General features: G+C 36.3%; 1 protein-coding gene across 5 annotated transcripts in view; it reads right to left on the reverse strand.

The window, feature by feature from the left end:
• PLCL1 (phospholipase C like 1 (inactive)) overlaps positions 1-17,666 on the reverse strand; it is a 388,297-nt gene that overhangs the window by 64,444 nt on the left and 306,187 nt on the right. For all 5 annotated transcript variants that reach the window (XM_082397316.1, XM_082397315.1, XM_082397314.1 and 2 more), the window contains 2 exons: positions 8,336-10,810; positions 5,425-5,628 (listed from right to left, as the gene is read on the reverse strand). In XM_082397316.1, coding sequence (XP_082253442.1) covers positions 5,425-5,628; positions 8,336-10,810 — 2,679 coding nt within the window. The remainder of the gene's footprint in view (positions 1-5,424; positions 5,629-8,335; positions 10,811-17,666) is intronic.

The raw sequence follows: 17,666 nt of genomic DNA on the forward strand, positions 1-17,666 counted from the left end.
CTTTTCAGAAGCTGTCACTTCCCACCTCTGTCTGTGACATGTATTTGATATATCAATCAGGAAAGTCACCTCTGCTTTTGTTGCCCTAAATATCAGCCAGGCATTTACGTAGCTACATCTCTATTCAGAGCATTGAGGGAGATTGTAGACAGGGATGCTCTTCAGTAAAATTGCAATTATTTGAGCAACTTCACCCCCACCTTACCCAGACTTGGGGAACACTCTGTCATTAGGATCTCTTCCTTTCCCCAGGTAAAAAACTGCCTGTAGGACAGGATAGGTTACAACCATCCAAAGGTACAAATTACTGATAACCCAATGTGTTACTACTTACTGAGATGTTTTTGCATTTTTAAAGAGATTAAATGTCTTAACCCTAAGGAATTTATTATAATTTTGAAATTTCAACCAGTAAGCAGATAGAGAATATATGTCTTAAATAAGATATGAGGGCTTCCGTGGTGGTGCAGTGGTTGAGAATCTGCCTGCTAATGCAGGGGACACGGGTTCGAGCCCTGGTCTGGGAAGATCCCACATGCCACGGAGCAACTAGGCCCGTGAGCCACAACTACTAAGCCTGCGCATCTGGAGCCTGTGCTCCGTAACAAAAGAGGCCACAATAGTGAGAGGCCCACGCACTTGGCGCAACTAGAGAAAGCCCTCGCACAGAAACGAAGGCCCAACACGGCCAAAAAATAAATAAATAAATAATTTTAAAAAATAAATAAATAAGATATGAAATGGGGGTGGGGGGTGTCTTCTGAAATTATGCCATGTAAATAAATCCACTCTATTATGGATATATTTGTCTTTTGATTCCTTCATACCAACACAGATACTATAATTTTAATTTCAGTATAAGATGACTTTTAAGACTGAATTTCCAAAACCCTCTAGAGGAAATATTTCCAAATATTAAATTAGCCAGTGTTTGGTAAAGAATAGGACCATCTCAGGTCATTAGGGAAAAGCTAAATTTAGAAAAAAAAAAATCTGTGCAGATGAACTCAAGGTCAATGTTTTCTAGCATATTTTCATTTTATTTCCTGATGATAAGTAGTAGAGTCTGATGCACTCAGGTTGACTTTCAATAAATGTAGGTTACCTGGTTGCCTGATTTGTTTCTTTTGATACTGAAATAGGCCAAACATTTGTATCTGTTCAGAAATGATTTCAGGTTGCTTTTTATTCTAAACATAATCTGTATTCTTTTTTTAGTGGTTACAACATCCCCTCTTGGATGGCATCTATACAGTTCATCACCATTTTTGAGAAATCTTTAAGCAACTTGAGCCTAAGTCGAGCACACAAGCTGCTCATTTGGGGATACCTTTCCCCTACCACCACCACCAGGCAATATACCCTAGATTCGTCTTCTGCCTTAGTCACCCAAATAAGTTTTTATTAATAGTCTGTGTGGGTCTTTTTTAGGCTTTAGTTTTAGAAGTTTTAGGTTTGCATAAAAGTTGAGCAGAAAGTACAGCGAGTTCCCATGTACCCTCTCACCCCACCTCACCCCCAGTTTTCCCCACTGTTAACATCTTGCATTAGTGTGGCATATTTACTACAATTGATGAGCCAATATGGATACTTTATTATTAGCTAAAGTTCATAGTTCACATTAGGGTTAACTCTTTGTGTTGTGCATTCTATGGGTTTGGGGTAATGCATAATGACATGTATCCACTATTATACTGTTATGCAGAATAGTTTCACTGGCCTAAAAATGCCCTCCCTCACCCTATCTTGCCCCCCAGCCCCTTGCAGCTGCTGATCTTTTTCCCTGTCTCCATAGTTTTGCCTTAGTCTATAGGTTTCCAACTGTATGTGTAAGACAGGGAACAATTTCACTAGAGTAGGGTCATAGAGATAAAACAAAGGGGATTTAAAGATTTACCATAAAGCACATTCAAAGATAGCATGGGAACTACATTACTTTCACCAACTATATAGATGCATCTACTTATATTTTATTCAACTAACATTAATTGATAACATCCTATGTGTCAGCAGTGTTTTAGGTGCTAGAGTTAACAATAGTAAGCAAGGCAGACAGCTTCTCTGCCCTCCTGGAGTGTATACTCAAATTGAGGGTAAAGGAAAAGGACAGAAATTAAACAAAAAATCAAGTATTTTCAATACTGCCAAGTAAGATAATGGAAATCAAATAGGGTTATGTGATAGAGTGACTGTTGGAGACAGTGGTTAGGGAAGGCGTCTCTGAGGATATGACATTTGAGCTAAGAATTAAGAGATAAGAAGCAACTATCCATGCAAGAGAAGGACACTCCAAGCAGAGGGAACTGCAAGTAAAATGGCCTGGAGATGGGAACAAGCTGAGTCTGAAAGCCCATGCGACTGGGTGGAGTGAGCAGGAGAGAGTGTATGGGGGTGAGGCAGGGAGAAGCAGGTGAGATAGGTAGGCAAGACTAGGTCATAATTGGCCCTATAAGCCACAGTAAGGAGTTTCAGTTTTATTTTAATGGGAAGCCACTGGAGGCAGGAAAGTGATATGATCTGATTTACATTTTTAAATGATCACTCTGGATCTGCAGAGTATCTTAAAAGACATCTTTAAAATAAATACTAACATGAATACACCAAGAGTACTAAAGATGCCAACCAATACAATGCAAATCCTAAAGTAAAAATGGTGTTTCAAGATCATCCTGGCATGTATCTGGTCCTTATCCACAGCACCCCAGAAAAGAAATAACCAGCTGAGACATTAACAGTATTTTTGATTATGTCCACAATCTGCCAAGTTTACCATTTGGTACAGGGATATTTACACTTAATTCCCTACCAAAATGAAAAATCATTTCCATAGGGAACTATAAATGAACACTTCATTAGATGTATTTCTGCTTTCCATGGGAATTCCCTGGCAGTCCAGTGGTTAGGACTCCACGCTTTCACTACCGAGGGCCCAGGTTCACTCCCTGGTTGGGGAACTAAGATCCCACAAGCCACGTGGCACGGCCAAAAAATTAAATTAAATTAAATAAAAAGAAGTATTTCTGCTTTCCACTATAGACTTTTATTTTAAGCTTTGGAAAACCATGCTGTACCTGCAATTAGAAATTGCATTTTAGAAATACAAATGAGAAACGGCTGATGTTCATATTTGGCCAGCAGATGTGGTATCAACACCATGGGACGCTTGGGGATGTGAAATGGAAATTGGCCAACCACAGACCAGGTGCTTTTCTGCTTATTACAGGCCCAGCTCCAGGGGACCAGGCTCCCCTCTCAGTGAGTGATTTTTCTTTCTTAGCTTAAAAGAGAATTGGAACAATAAGTGATTTCCACTGTCTGTCTCTATGGCAACAGGTACCCTAATTTCACCTCTTAGATGGCAACTATACCTATTCACTGAATAGCTTTCAGTCCCTACTATTATGATGAAAAAATTGATTTCATGAAAAATGCTATTCAGGTTATAAGCAAACTTATCCCCCAGCAACCATGAAGTACAGTTTGTAAGAGGTAAAATCATTCATAAGCAGAATATAGTCTGTGGGCTTTTCTTCCTTTTCAGGTGTAGGATATTTATCCCCAACATCTCTCTTCTAGTTGTTTTTGGATGATAAAATATTATTCTTTTCTTCCTTAACATTTATTTTTATTCAATTATGAAAATTGGTCAGGTTCATTGTAAAGAGTTTGGCAAATACAGAAAAAATATAGAAAAGCATATGCAAGAAAATAAAACTCACTCTCCTTATTTAAAAATAATCACTATTAATATCCTGCTAGCATTTTAGATGTGTATACATATAAATACAACTTAAATGCTATAGTGTATATTTTTTTGTAACCAGACTCTTTCACAGAACATATTATGAGGAATTCTTCACATCATTAAGTATTCTTCTAACATACAATTTTAATGGTTTCAAAGGAGTCCATAATATGGCTTACTGTATTTTATTTAACTTATCCCTCTATGCTGACATTATTAACCATAAATGTTTATGTACACATCTATTGGCTTAGAATAAATCCCTGGATATGAAATACATGGATCAAATGGGATAAACATTTTAAATTATATTGCCAAATTGTCCACCCAAATTATATCAATTTATTTTTCCACTGAAGGTAGATGGATAAGAGTATCCATTTCCTTAAATTCTTTATCAGAGGTACAGTTTTTAAAAAGAAAAAAATTGCCAATTTGATGGAGAGGGGAAGTATCTCATTATATTTCTTTAACATCTTAAATTTAAAACTTATTTTCAAGTTAAATATGTTTTTATATTTTCATTATTTTTTTAGGGTGAGGAGATACATAAATTGCCTGTTCACCTCTGAAGCAAAGACTATTTGTTGTCCCCTAATATCCATTCTACCTCTGTTTCTTAGTAACAGAAGAGATGACTTTTAGTTGAGCACATAGCCCTTTAAAATAAAGACATTTCCCATTTTCATTTGCAGCTAAGTGTGTCTGTGTGTCAACTCCAGGTAGGCAAATGTGATCTATGCTTTTTCAGAGAAACGTCCTTAAAGGGAGAGGATAATGCCTTCTTTTTCCTCTTCATCATTCCTGATGGTTAGAATGTAGATATTATGGTTAGAGCTTCAACAGCCATTTTGGACCATGAGGATGTGCTAGAGACGGTGGAGCAGAAAGCTAGAGGGAGCCTAGGTTCTTAAGAATTTTATGAAAGTGCCACCCTGCATGGCTGGTTTCCATATTTTTATGTGAGAAAATAAAACTTTCTATTTTTAAGCCATGATTGGTTTGCATTTTTAGTTTCATGAAGCTGAACTTAATCCTGACTGATGTAGATTAAGATTTTTTTCCTCATTTTTTTTCTCATTGATTTTTAAGTGCTCTTTCTATTTCAAGGTTATTTACACTTTACCTGGCACACATGTCACAAATTTTTCCAGTTTTTCATTTGGTCCTAATTTTTTTATGGAATTAGGATATGCAGAAATATAGTTATTCTTAAATTTATTTGCTACTTAAATTCCATTATATATTCAGAAAAATCAGATAACAGTATTAGCTTAGAAATATAAATTCCAGAGAAATAGTTTGTCTCAACCATCATAAGGCAGTACTGAGGCATAATTTTACTTCCTATAGGTATGCGATTAAATGGTTACATTGCAGGCTAAAGTCATTTAGATGATGAGAAATTGTGTATACTTTTGAGGACTTAATCAATAATTCATTGCTTGCTAAAGCAGAGATTTTCCATTTTTAATCTGTGGCGCTCTAGGTTCAAAGCATTGTCTCAGAGGTCTCCACTGGGGCTTAGGTGGGGCTGAGTGGGCCAACTCTGCCTGCCACTCCCAGTTGAGGTTTCAAAGGCAGTCACTCTGTGTTATTCACTGGAGTTCCACAAAAGAGCCCCTGCCATATGATTTCCTCCCCACACAGAGAAAAAATAGAGAGTAACAATTTCCTACCAGATCATAAGCAGCCAGCATCTTTTTCTGCACATCTGGAATTGCCCCCAGAGGCTCCAGATGAGGAAAGTTGTCTTTCATCACAAGAGAGACGGAGGGAGTATTGTCACTGGTGATGAGCCGAGAGGACAGGGTCAACAGGCACTGCTTCAGACTGGCAATTGGAGGGAGTCCACACAGTTCCTTAACAGACACAATGGCATTCTGTGGGGAAGAAAACATGGAATTACACTTCTGACCACATGACACATCCCCCCCCAGCACGTCTAGGTTTACACAAAAGTATATTCATTAAAAGTATACCCTTAAATAATATGAAATTTGAAGCAAACTGGATTATAACCAACCAAAAATGTTGAGATACGCATGGAGATAACACGCAGAGCTAATCCACAACTACACTTCATTTTTCTCAGCTTTTAACAACTGCCACAAATATGCCACAAAGCAAAGCAGATTATGACCCAAGGCTACACAGTGCTTTTCAAAGCAGGGTTGTGGAATATTCTGGAATATCTGAAATATTCTGGACAATGCACACAAATTAATATTGGCTGATCATGAATATCTTGTTAAATTTGTATCATGATGATCATAAAAGCATGTCAGTGGTTGTACATTGGAGTGCATCTTCTTTGAGTTTTTCCCCTCAAGGTAGCAGGCTGCTATTACTCATCGCCCTCCTTTCACATAACCATCAGTGGTATTCCTTTGTCATCCCACCAGAAATGCACCTGACAGACACACATAATGAAACACGTTTCATGTAAAGCTACATTTTTCCATGTGACAGGCGTTTAAAAGATTCATTTGAAGTAGAAATTATGCCTATTAACAATGAACAATACCTAACCTAATGCGTGTCTCATGAATTTAGTGACAATGATGGTATTCATTTTTCTAGTAATTAGGCTCTAAGTAATCCTAAACTAAAAAAAATTTGAGATGAGATAAATTATCAGTACTAACTGGAAAAATTTTATCTATAGCCAACTCTCCTTATTATGTATTTTAAACACGTAATACATGCAAAGGACACATTCCAAGAATTATATAGAACTACATAAAATCTATTTCTAATATATAAAGTCAGGTGTAGAAATGACTTATAACTAATCTAACATAGGGGTTTATAATAGTTATAGAATTATGTCAGAAAAAGTCAGGTAGATAATGCTGATATTTGGAGCCTATTTTTAAAATAGCGGCCAAGGCAACCCACCACAAGTTATACATTTACAATCTAAGTATTTGTATGTGGTTTATGTAATATAGTATTTTCTACCATTTTGGTGATTTAAACTTGATTTTAAACCCATTCCAGAATTCCTCTGTGAAATAATGTAAAAATAAAGTTTTCACCAAGTCATGGTTTGGCGTTCAGCATCACATAACTAAGAACCATGAATGATAATTGGGTTTTGGTGGTGGTTAATTCTGGATTTAAAGCTCAAATTCTTATTTATTAAATGCAATATTGGGGAAATTACTTAACCTCTTCAAGCTTGTTTTCTATTTTGAATGTAGGGATTTTTGGTGAAGGTTACTATAAAAATGTTAGCTAAAGGAGCAAATAAAGTATATTGAAAAATATTCCTCTCCTGTTTTGCTCTCATACATAGACTTCTACTGCTTCTGCCAAACAACATCTTCTTGCACATTGCAGGAACTAAGCAAGCATTTGCCGTTTGATTGTTTCTTAGTAACATGAGCCTAGAATAAGCATATTAAATAGTCTTGAAGAAAAAAGTTTGCAGCCATCTCTGATTATAAGCATTAATGAAGGCAAGAAAACTGACTTTGAATCCCTACATGCTAAGGCTGGGTAATTTACATATACTCTCATTTAATTCTCATAATAATCCTGTGATGTAATTATTACTATTTTTCTTACCTTATGAGGAGAAAACTGATGACCAGATATCTGAAATAATTTGCTCAAGATCACACAGGGATAGAGTTTAATCCAGAATCCATGTCCTTTCAATTAAAGCACATTTCTAAGAGAAGACTAAATAGTTTTCAACAAGTTCAAGTGCTGAATTTTGTTTGTTTATTAGTTTTCTTTGTTTCGTGGAGGGTAATTTATTATTGTTGTACACAAACAACTAAGACATCATCTAATAGGCTTTACATTTGTTTTATATGACTTCAAATACCCTTCTGTGTTCTTATCTGCAAATATTTTACATATATACTCATAATTAGTATGCATGTGTTTGTAAATATAAAATTTTGCATATTACATGCACATATAATATTTTATATTCTATTCTTTTCACACTGTTTCATATACACATTCCCATATATCAATTTGGTTTTGTACTAGGGACATTTAATGGATATATAAAGCATTTTGCTACATTGATACTCCATTAGCTGGCTTAGTTCAGGCCAGATTTAACATAGCATTCACCATTAGAAACATAAAATATATCTGTTTTACAGAAATAAAGTTACAGATGTAGAAAATAAACTTATGGTTACTGGGTGGGGGTGGGGAGGGATAAATTGGGAGATTGGAATTGACATATACACACCACTATATATAAAATAGATAACTAATAAGGACCTACTGCATAGCACAGGGAACTCTACTCAATACTCTGTCATGGCCTGTATGGGAAAAGAATCTAAAAGAGTGGATATATGTATATGTATAACAGATTCACTTTGCTGTACAGCAGAAACTAACACAACATTGTAAATCAGCTATACCCCAATAAAATTTTTTTTAAATATCTGTTTTATCACAGGCAATACTGAACTTAATTCAGCAGTACATGGGTTTACACATCCTCTGTGATAGTTTTCTGAGCAATCAGATCATTAGTAAAACACAATGTTCACTGGTGAGAGAGGGGGTCAGAAGACTCAGGGGTAAGGGAGGACAGTATGGGATTTTTCCTACCTGCATATTTTCTCTCATATCTATGGCTTCTCGTAAGGGATGAACTGCTATCTTAAAGATGTCATCTATGGTTTTAAGACCAATATTCCTGAGCATGGTATACTCCCGAACTTTCTTCCCCATTCTCACTGAAAGGCTGCGCTTCTGTGGCTTTCCTCCTCCACTTCTATTAGTTATTGCTATGTGGACAAAAAGAGTTACATGCTCCATGACGTCACCCACAAAGGAGCGGAGGGGAACATGCCGATATCCAGGCTGCAAACATTCGAACGGGATTGTATATTGCCCTATAAACTCATCCCCAATGTAGTCGTCATCCAGAACCACAAAACGGATCACGGCCAGCTCAGGCAGGTTCACTTGAAACTCAAAGGTCTCATCAAAAATAGGATTATCACTGTTTTGCTGTACAGTTTTAGTTCTTTGTTCTGAACAGTCGGCTGGAATTCCATGTATCTCTATACACACGTAGGGATCTATGACATCCCCTTTGGCACAAGCTCCCTTGGGCTTTGGGAAGTTCTGACCACTGATGATCTTAATATGAAGCACTAAAGGAGACACCCCTGGTACAATGCCCTTTGTATTTGCACTGAAGTAAGAAACTTCATCTCGCATGATGGACGGCCTTAGAACGTAACCACAACCTCCATTTTGAAGAAACCAGCCTGTGTGAAGGTCCATCATTGGACCCGGAGTCTGGAAATTCATTGCCACAATCTGACAGCCACAATTCCAAAAGTCCTGTGGATTCAAGTTACTGGAATCGATTCTCATGGCACTTGGATAGATTCGTGATAAGAACTTCTTATTATAATTTACAAAATCCTCTGGGTATTCATTTGCAATTCGGCTGGCCTCTGTTTCACTAAATGAACAAATTTCCCAATAGTTTTGGCTTTTCATAGATAGTTCAAAATCCCTGTACTGAACAGATTTACAGATAGACACCAAGTCAGAGAGCTCCCTACACAGCAAGATTTGTTTCTGCTCACCATTGTAATCTACTGACATCCTTCGAGACATTTCAGCTTCTTCATCTTCGTCTGTAACTTCTCCTTCTAAAACATCTGGATCAGAAGGCAATTTCTTTCCTTTCACAATGATCATTCTTTTTAATTTTTCTGGTGATGGGAGGTAGGATTCTGACGGCAAAGGTGCTTCAGTATAGAGTTTACTGCCAAAGACCTTTTTCATCTGTTGAACCATTACCTTCTGCTGTGGTAGGGAGCAGTGATTCCCCAAGCAAAGAATGAGTGGGTACTCAGAAGCCACAAAGGCAAATTTATTTATCACCTCTATGACACTTCGAAAGGAAAGGTGTGTTGTCATGTTATTTCGATTACAAAGGATTGGTTCATTGTCTGAACCATCATTTACGTCAAGTTCAATGCTTCGACAGCCCATTTTCAAAGCTCTAACATACCCGTTAATGTCAGCCGGCCCCCTGAACTGGTCTTCTATGAGATAGGTGTTGTGAGAGGCGTTGATGTAATAGTGAGATAATGGCTGGGTCATATCTTGGGCAACCTTTTTTTGTTCAGGATCAAAAATGTCACATTCTGGTGACAGCAAATACTGGGTAAAGCCATCAATTGCAAGAAACCCTTTCTGACGTCCCTCTTCAGAAAGCTCATATCTCCGAATAATGTCTAAGCACATGTCCTCGGTGATCTGGGTGACTCCTTGCTCAGCTTCTAAAAAAAGCATGAGATCATTGGCATCCAAATACTCTTTGTTTTTAGATATCTGTACAAGTAAGAAATACACTTCTGGCCTGGTGCAAAGTTCACAAAAAGCTTCACAAAACTCTTCTTCTGTCACTCGGGTGGTTAGCTTTTCTTTGCTCTTCTGGATTTCTTTAAACTTTAACCTGATCTTGGATTCCTTCAGGGTAGGGTTGAGTTGTTTTATTAACTCTACAGAGGTGTCTTCCAACATAATCCCATTCCCATCGATATCTGCTGCTTCAAACACCTTTTTCAGCCACATAAACCTTGGTGTGTTCTGGTTGCCTTCCATAAAATCAAGGGGTTGCTTACTTCGAGAAACCAGATACCGTAACCCTGACACCCAGATGTTTGCTACATCTGCTGAATTGGCAACTAGGTCCAGAGACTCATAGTTTTCCCCGTGGAGTATGGAAAAGGCACAGTCCTCACAAATCTGGTCAGCAAGGCCATTGTTTCTAAATGTTTCCGTGTTCTTCCCCAGTCGGATCTCTTTTATGGCAGAAATATCAAGTTTAGCTTTCTCAAGGTCTTTCTTGGAAGGTTCCCAGCGAAGAGCTTGGAGGTCTGTGTCCAGAGTGAAAAAACGGTTGTAAATGCGAGAATTTGGCCGTACTTTCTTCAGTTCACAGCCAGCTTGCATGAAGCTGATGCAGTCGCTTGCACTACTGATTTTCTTTTCTGATGGCATGCTGCTGAAAGACACGGTTTTCTTTCTTCCACCACATTTTTGGTTTGCAGGATCCTGTAAAGCAATTTGAAAATAGTGAGTCACTTTCCTTTAGAAAATAGACAAATTCAATAACACTCTATGAGTGCCTCAGACTCCATTCAGCTATTATGATTATTTGGACAGGAGCTAGCCTAAATTTTACCTTTTCACTGTTTCAGAAAAGAGAAATTGCCAAGAAAATTGATATTATTAAGTTCAGGAAAAAAACTTATTTTTCCAATGCCTGTGTGTTCTTTGAAATAAAATCAAGTATTAAGTTAACTACAAATCACTCTTATTTGTTCATTAAAGTAGATTTCCTAAGATCCTCTACCTGTTGGTACTTTGACAACCTTGCTCATGTCCCTATAGATATATGGAAGAAATAAAGCTGGATTTCTTTTAAAAATTTTCCTCATTTACACTTTGCAACAGTTTAGTTCAAATAAAAGATTTTTACCTTAACATGCATTACATCAAAAAGGGCTTACAATATAGCTTAACTAAAAAAAAAAAAATCGCTTTTTTTCCTCAAATTATTTTGAAGAATAAAGGCACCTTGAAAGTCAGATTGAGAGCTAACAATAGACAAATGACTCTCACTTGAGCAATTTTTCAGACATAGGTAAACAATTAAAGTGAACATTATGATAGAGTTGCCATAGGATCCATCAAAAGACGAAAACTCTAATTTGAAAAGATACATGCACCCCAATGTTCACAGCAGCACTATTTACAATAGCCAAGACACGGTAGCAACCTAAGTGTCCATAAACAGAAGATGTGATATATATACAATGGAATATTACTCAGCCATAAAAAAGAATGAAATGATGCCATTTTTAGCAACATGGATGGACTAGAGATTATCATACTAAGTGAAGTAAGTCAGAAAGAGAAAGGCAAATACCATATGATATCACTTATATGTGGAATCTAAAATATGATACAAATGAACCTATTTACAAAACAGAAACAGATTCACAGATGTAGAAAACAAACTTATAATTACCAAAGGGGAAAGGGAATGGGAGAGGGATAAATTAAGAGTTTGGAATTAACAGATACAAACTACCATATACAAAATAGATAAACAACAAGGTCCTACTGTATAGCACAGGGAACTATATTCAATCTCCTGTAATAAATCATTATGAAAAAGAATATATATATAATAATATATGTAATATATATCTGAATCACTTTTCTGTACACCAGAAACTAAGACAACATTGTAAATCAACTATACTTCAATAAAAAAATAAAAATAAATGAACATTATGAGATTCACACCTACATTTCAGTATAATGCTATTAGCAGCCACTGCATAAAACCAAACAGAAATATGAATGGCTCCACTAATTTTTGAGGTTCTTCCAATGTGAATTAAATTTCAAAGCCTTTTGCCATAAGATTTCACAGGGAACACTTGCATCTTACCTTTTACCCATTTCTGTAAGTGTCCTTGTATCTTAGTCTCACAGAGTCCTGATTTCCTCAGCCCACTTCGCCCTTCCCTGAACAACAGTGACAACAGGGCATCAAACTTCATCTGTGCAGATTAGTGTATTTTAAGCAGGTGAATTTCTTGTGGCCATTTCCTTCTTGGGTGTGTCTAGGCCTTTTCACCTATTGCCTTTTCTAAATTTCAGGTCCAGTCCTCCGAACACTCATAATCACAAGACGATGTATTTCATCTTAGCCCTGGACTATCCACTGTGTCTATCACTCCCAATTCATTTGCACTGAATATCTGAACAATGCCACTTAAAACTGGATTTTTCTTTATACTTTCTTCTGTTCAGACCATAGACTCAAATTAACAATGCTCCCAATCATATTATCAATTCAGATAATTCTCCCAGGAACAAACTTCCCAAAAGTACCTTAGTGCATGTTTAAAGTGCCCAATTTTATAAAGCATATCAAAGAGGCAGCAAAGTATAGAGAGCAAAAGGCATGGTCCTTAGGGTAGAAATAACTAGTCTCCAGTTGGTATTATTCCACTCACTAGTGACCTTGGGTAAGTTACTTATCCTCTCTGAATCTTAATTTCTGCTTTTAAGTAGGAACTAATAATCATTATATATAATAGAGCATTACTGTGAGACTCAAAAGAGAAAATGTTCATGAATATTCTTTGTAAGGTTAATCTTTTTGAAGGAAGAGGAACATTTCATCATACACCTGGTCTCTGTAGGACTTTCAGTAGGCACTGACCAGGGATATTGGGGGTTATCCAGAAGTTGCTTCATTCCTGATCTATGAGCATTTAAGACAGATCTTCAGTGAAAAACTGAAAATGTTTAAAAACAGCCATATGATATTACTATTTTAAACACTGAAAAGTGTAGCCAAAGTAGTCTAGGCTGTTTCCTTCAGGCATTCTTTTAAAACAGGTTAGAATCTCTCTTCTAGGGTCTCATTTAATTGTGGTCTTTCCTGTAAGAGTCTCCCTATCTTATGATTCAGAAAAAGGCAGGATGATTTATTATTCAATTGACTAAAACCTTGCTTGTGAAAAAGAAACAAAATTTGCTTTAGTTATGGGATGTTGGTAGGATGATTCATTGACTCAAATATATATCTGATCTTCAAGTGACAAAGATATAAAGTACTCAATTTAGATTAGAGGATATTGTCTCTTGGTGCCCTGGCATTTAAGAACTTAGCCTCTGCTTTTCCAGAGAGTTGTTGTTTTTAATTATCCCACAGTGGTCAATTTCCTCATCTTTAAGTTAAAAAACAACCATAAATCTTCAGCTGTTTATATGCAGATGCACTATTAGAACACATTTAAATTTGTCACAGCCCACATGCTCAGAAATATCAGATGTTTGTGTGTATTTTTCCGCACCATCAAGGCAAGAACCTAAAGGTACTGCTGAGATGGGATTAATCTAACAAGTAAAATACTGAAGGAAACTGTGACTGTGAATTGTGATGGTAAATTAGACTGTGACTCAGCTTTTAAAGCTACCATTTCACTAGACTTTTAAGTACTGAGAGCTTTCACATTAAAAATTATTTTTATATAAGCAGATCATATTCCAAATAAGATGATTGTCAACAGAATTATAAAACCTCTAATAGTTTCTAACAAAGGTTAAATGGGAAATCAGTGTTCCTCTGAATGCATGTATATATTTCCTCTACCCTATGCATGGTATTATACCATCCTTCTCCATGGTCCAAGTGCCAATCTTGACTTCAGCCACTATTTGTTTATGAGAACAAAACTACTGTTGTCAGAATAGCTTTCTCTTATAAGCCTCTCTTCTTTGTGGTGATATCGCCTCATATCAAGACTTTCTCTCCTAGTAAGATAAGTCTTCAAGAAATAAATGTTTTATATCTACCCTACAAAAGAATCCACCTGCCTTGTAATGCTTATTTCTTGCCTTGACATGCAACTTTTACATGATTATAAAACTTAACCTAAAATGCTTTAAAACTTGGAACCAGTGGAAAAGATAACAACCTTTAGGTTGTCATCTCACAAAGGACAAAATCCAAAGTTATTACAAGCCCCCAAATGAGCAAAAATATATACTTTATATATATAATATATAGAGAGAGCCATAGTACATATGAACAAATAGTTTGTTTGCTGTTGACTAGAGCCAAGATTATTTATATTCAAAAAATGCTGGAAAAGTTTCAGGACTCTGATGTTTCTCTACATCTGTTCTTTCAATGGTCAAGCTATGCATTAGCTCTGAAAAGCTGGCAGAAGGGGAGATGGAAACTGTGTTAGAGTGGACGGGGACGACGGGCTACTCCAAATCTCTTTCTGAGCTTCTTCACCGCCAAGGCCTCTTTGCTGAGCCCTACACCCCTCTGTAGTTCCCTCAAGAAGATCTTAGCAGATTGATGGTGGGGAAGGAGTACTATTCTAATAAACAGACTGGGGGTATCCGCAACTGAAGAAAGCTAAAATACTGGTTATAGATCTTCCTGTTGATAAACACACCAAAAAAATTTGATGATGAAATAAGAGCAAATCCATTGCAGTTATCTATATATTAGGAAGACAGGTACTTTTGGCACTTTCCAAGAGAAACCAAAGTTTGTTTTTAGTTCCCGTGTGCTCTTGTCAGTTTCTAGCTCATGAGATGATTGAATTGACTCCAATGACCATAAGGTCATTATTATAAGGAGATTATTATAAGGTATGAGAACTTGACATTTATTTCAAAGCTAAATTTCCTCACTCTGGAATGAAAACAAAAGGCTAGAGTACTAATTCTTTCCCTCCAAAAACGTTTTTCTTAGAGCAGCTTACAAAATAAAAAGTATGAACAGCACGTTGTGATGCCTCTATCCCCTAAATTAAAGCTTAGCCTCATATTCTAGTGGGGTCCAAAAATTAGTCAGGCGTTGAGCTCAGTTTTTTCTATTTCCTAACATTCTGTGTTTAAGTTTCCAAATTATAATTTCACAAGAAGGGATCACATTTAAACAAGTTATATAATAAATAAACCAAACTGTGTTTATATGTTCTCTGAATATTTCCAGATAAGACCTTACATTTGGATCTACTGTCTTCTTAAATTAATCAATACTCTACATGAAGGATTTAATCATCAGAATCAAGAAGAGTCTCATAAACTGGCAAAGCAATAGACAAATGTTTTAGTCTTTTATTAAAACAGTACAAGACATTGATTTGTCTATGAACACTATTTCTAATATATGCATATCAAAGATAATTTCTATCTAATCTCATGATATAAGGGTTGATGTCTAATCTTAAGAATAATTTCAAAATATTAGGGGAAAATAGTCAAATGTTGTTCTAGTTTTTTAAATTTTTTCATTATTTTCTACAATATTGTTGCTTATCCACTCTTAGGAGTAGGATAACAGTCATGATCACATGAGATTCCCACACAAGAGTAAAGGCTTTATAGCTCCCTAAAAATGTTTTATGAAACTAAAATTGGGGGGAAATGTTCAGATAAATCGAATTAATAAACCTGTTTCCATAAGTTCCCATTGGCATTTGCTCTCTGAGCCTAACAAGATAACATATGCTGCAAGTTCCTTAAAAAAACTTAGCAAACAAAATCATTTTTCATCAGAACACACTCATAAGCCCCGGAGAGAACTCTGCTTATTCAATGAAAGCACAGTTTTGGGTCTCAATAATGAATTATTTCAATATAATAATTTCAAAAAAAGTATACTAAAGCAGCACAAAAATGTGAATGTACCCAATGCCATAGAACTATACATTTAAAAATGGTTAAAATGGTAAACTTTATGTTATGCCTATTTTACCACAAAAAAAGAATATATTGAAGCATTGTACAAAACCTTGAGAGTAAAGGAAGCATACCGAGGTTTACCTACCTCTGACCTGATAAGCATGTTTAAACATCTAATTGTAATGTAATGTATTCTTTCCATGTTTTTTTTTTTTTTTTGGTAAGTTGTTATTAAGTGAATGACGATTCTTTGTTAAAACAGAACAAATTTACAAAAACTTTAAGAATGGCAATCAAAACACCAGGTGTAAAACTGTGATTAGAAAGAAACTTATTTCATAATACAGAAATCCAGCTACATAAATGCAGATACACTAAAGTGACATTCACTTTTCTTTTTTAGTAAAAGAGGGGGGGAAACATTTATTTTTGAATAGTTCTCTTAAGAAAGTCTCCACATACAAATTTAATAGACTATACCTAAAAGGCAAGCAAAAATATAGCACATAAATCTTATTTTCACCAAAAGGAGCCTATCTTTTTCTTATAGACAACCTATGAACTATAACTCTATACTAATAATATTCATTCCGGTTTTATGACTTCCAAGCAAAATTCAGAAAAGGTTTAGTTGATACATGAAACCTTCAAAGGATTGTAGACAATATAATCTAGGACCCAAATGAGCCCTCACAATGGATGCTGAGAGGCCTTTGGTCTCCATTCTTCATTCATTCATTCAACAAACAATGATAGGTACCTACTTCATGCTAAGGACTAGCACATTTAAGAGTTTTGAAGAAACTGATAAAGTCTGCCTTTTATCTTAAATAGATCACTTTGGATGCGCGCTAGAAGGATTTGATATGGACAGAACTGAAGATGGTGCGGTAGGTGAGCAGCATTAAAGGAAAGAGATGGTGATGGCCTGAGGTAAATAGCTAATAAAAGGAAGGGTGAGAAGTGGGAAGTATCAAGAAATAGGAGGTAAAATCAGAAGTTCTTGATTCAGTCTAGGAGGACTCCTAGGTTTCTGGTTTGAATGAGATGTGAATGGAAATATTGCTAACAGAGAGGAAATACAAGGAGAGGTAAAGTTGAAAATGAAGGAGGTTTACTTCGGGTTATGATGGATTATAGATGAGTATGGGCCACCTAGGTGAAGAGGCTGGGCAGAGGAGATGACCTAAAGGAAAGAAAAGGCTAAGGGGTAAGAGAACCAAGAGCATGAGTCTCACAGGAACCAAGGAACACATTTGAAGGAGCAAGTGTTAGAAAATAAGATGTTAAAGTGGCTTATTGGATTCAGTCGTCAAGATATTTACTGGTAACTTTAATAAGGGAATGTCTTATGTTGCCTTCAAAATGGTGAGGATGGTGACAGGAGTGAGAGCCAAACTGCAGCCTGAAAAGAGTTGAGAGCAAAGGGTTCCAGGAAAGTGGAAGAGCAGGTACAAAAGTCCTTTGGTGGGAAAGAAGGTCAAGATAACTACAGTATAATAAGTGAGGGGTAGAGAGGCCCCAGATAAGAATGAAACAAAAAGCAGAGACTGAGAGTGATACGTCAAGAGAAGGCTACCCTCACAACGCTGGCTTTATTGACTTATATTGGTGATAGCTCAAGGAATGGAATCCAAGTCTAATGGATACATTAGATGTACGTAATGTGTGTCATATA

Source organism: Balaenoptera borealis (assembly GCF_965194805.1).
Source record: "Balaenoptera borealis genome assembly, chromosome: 6".
Taxonomy (NCBI): Eukaryota; Metazoa; Chordata; class Mammalia; order Artiodactyla; family Balaenopteridae; genus Balaenoptera; species Balaenoptera borealis.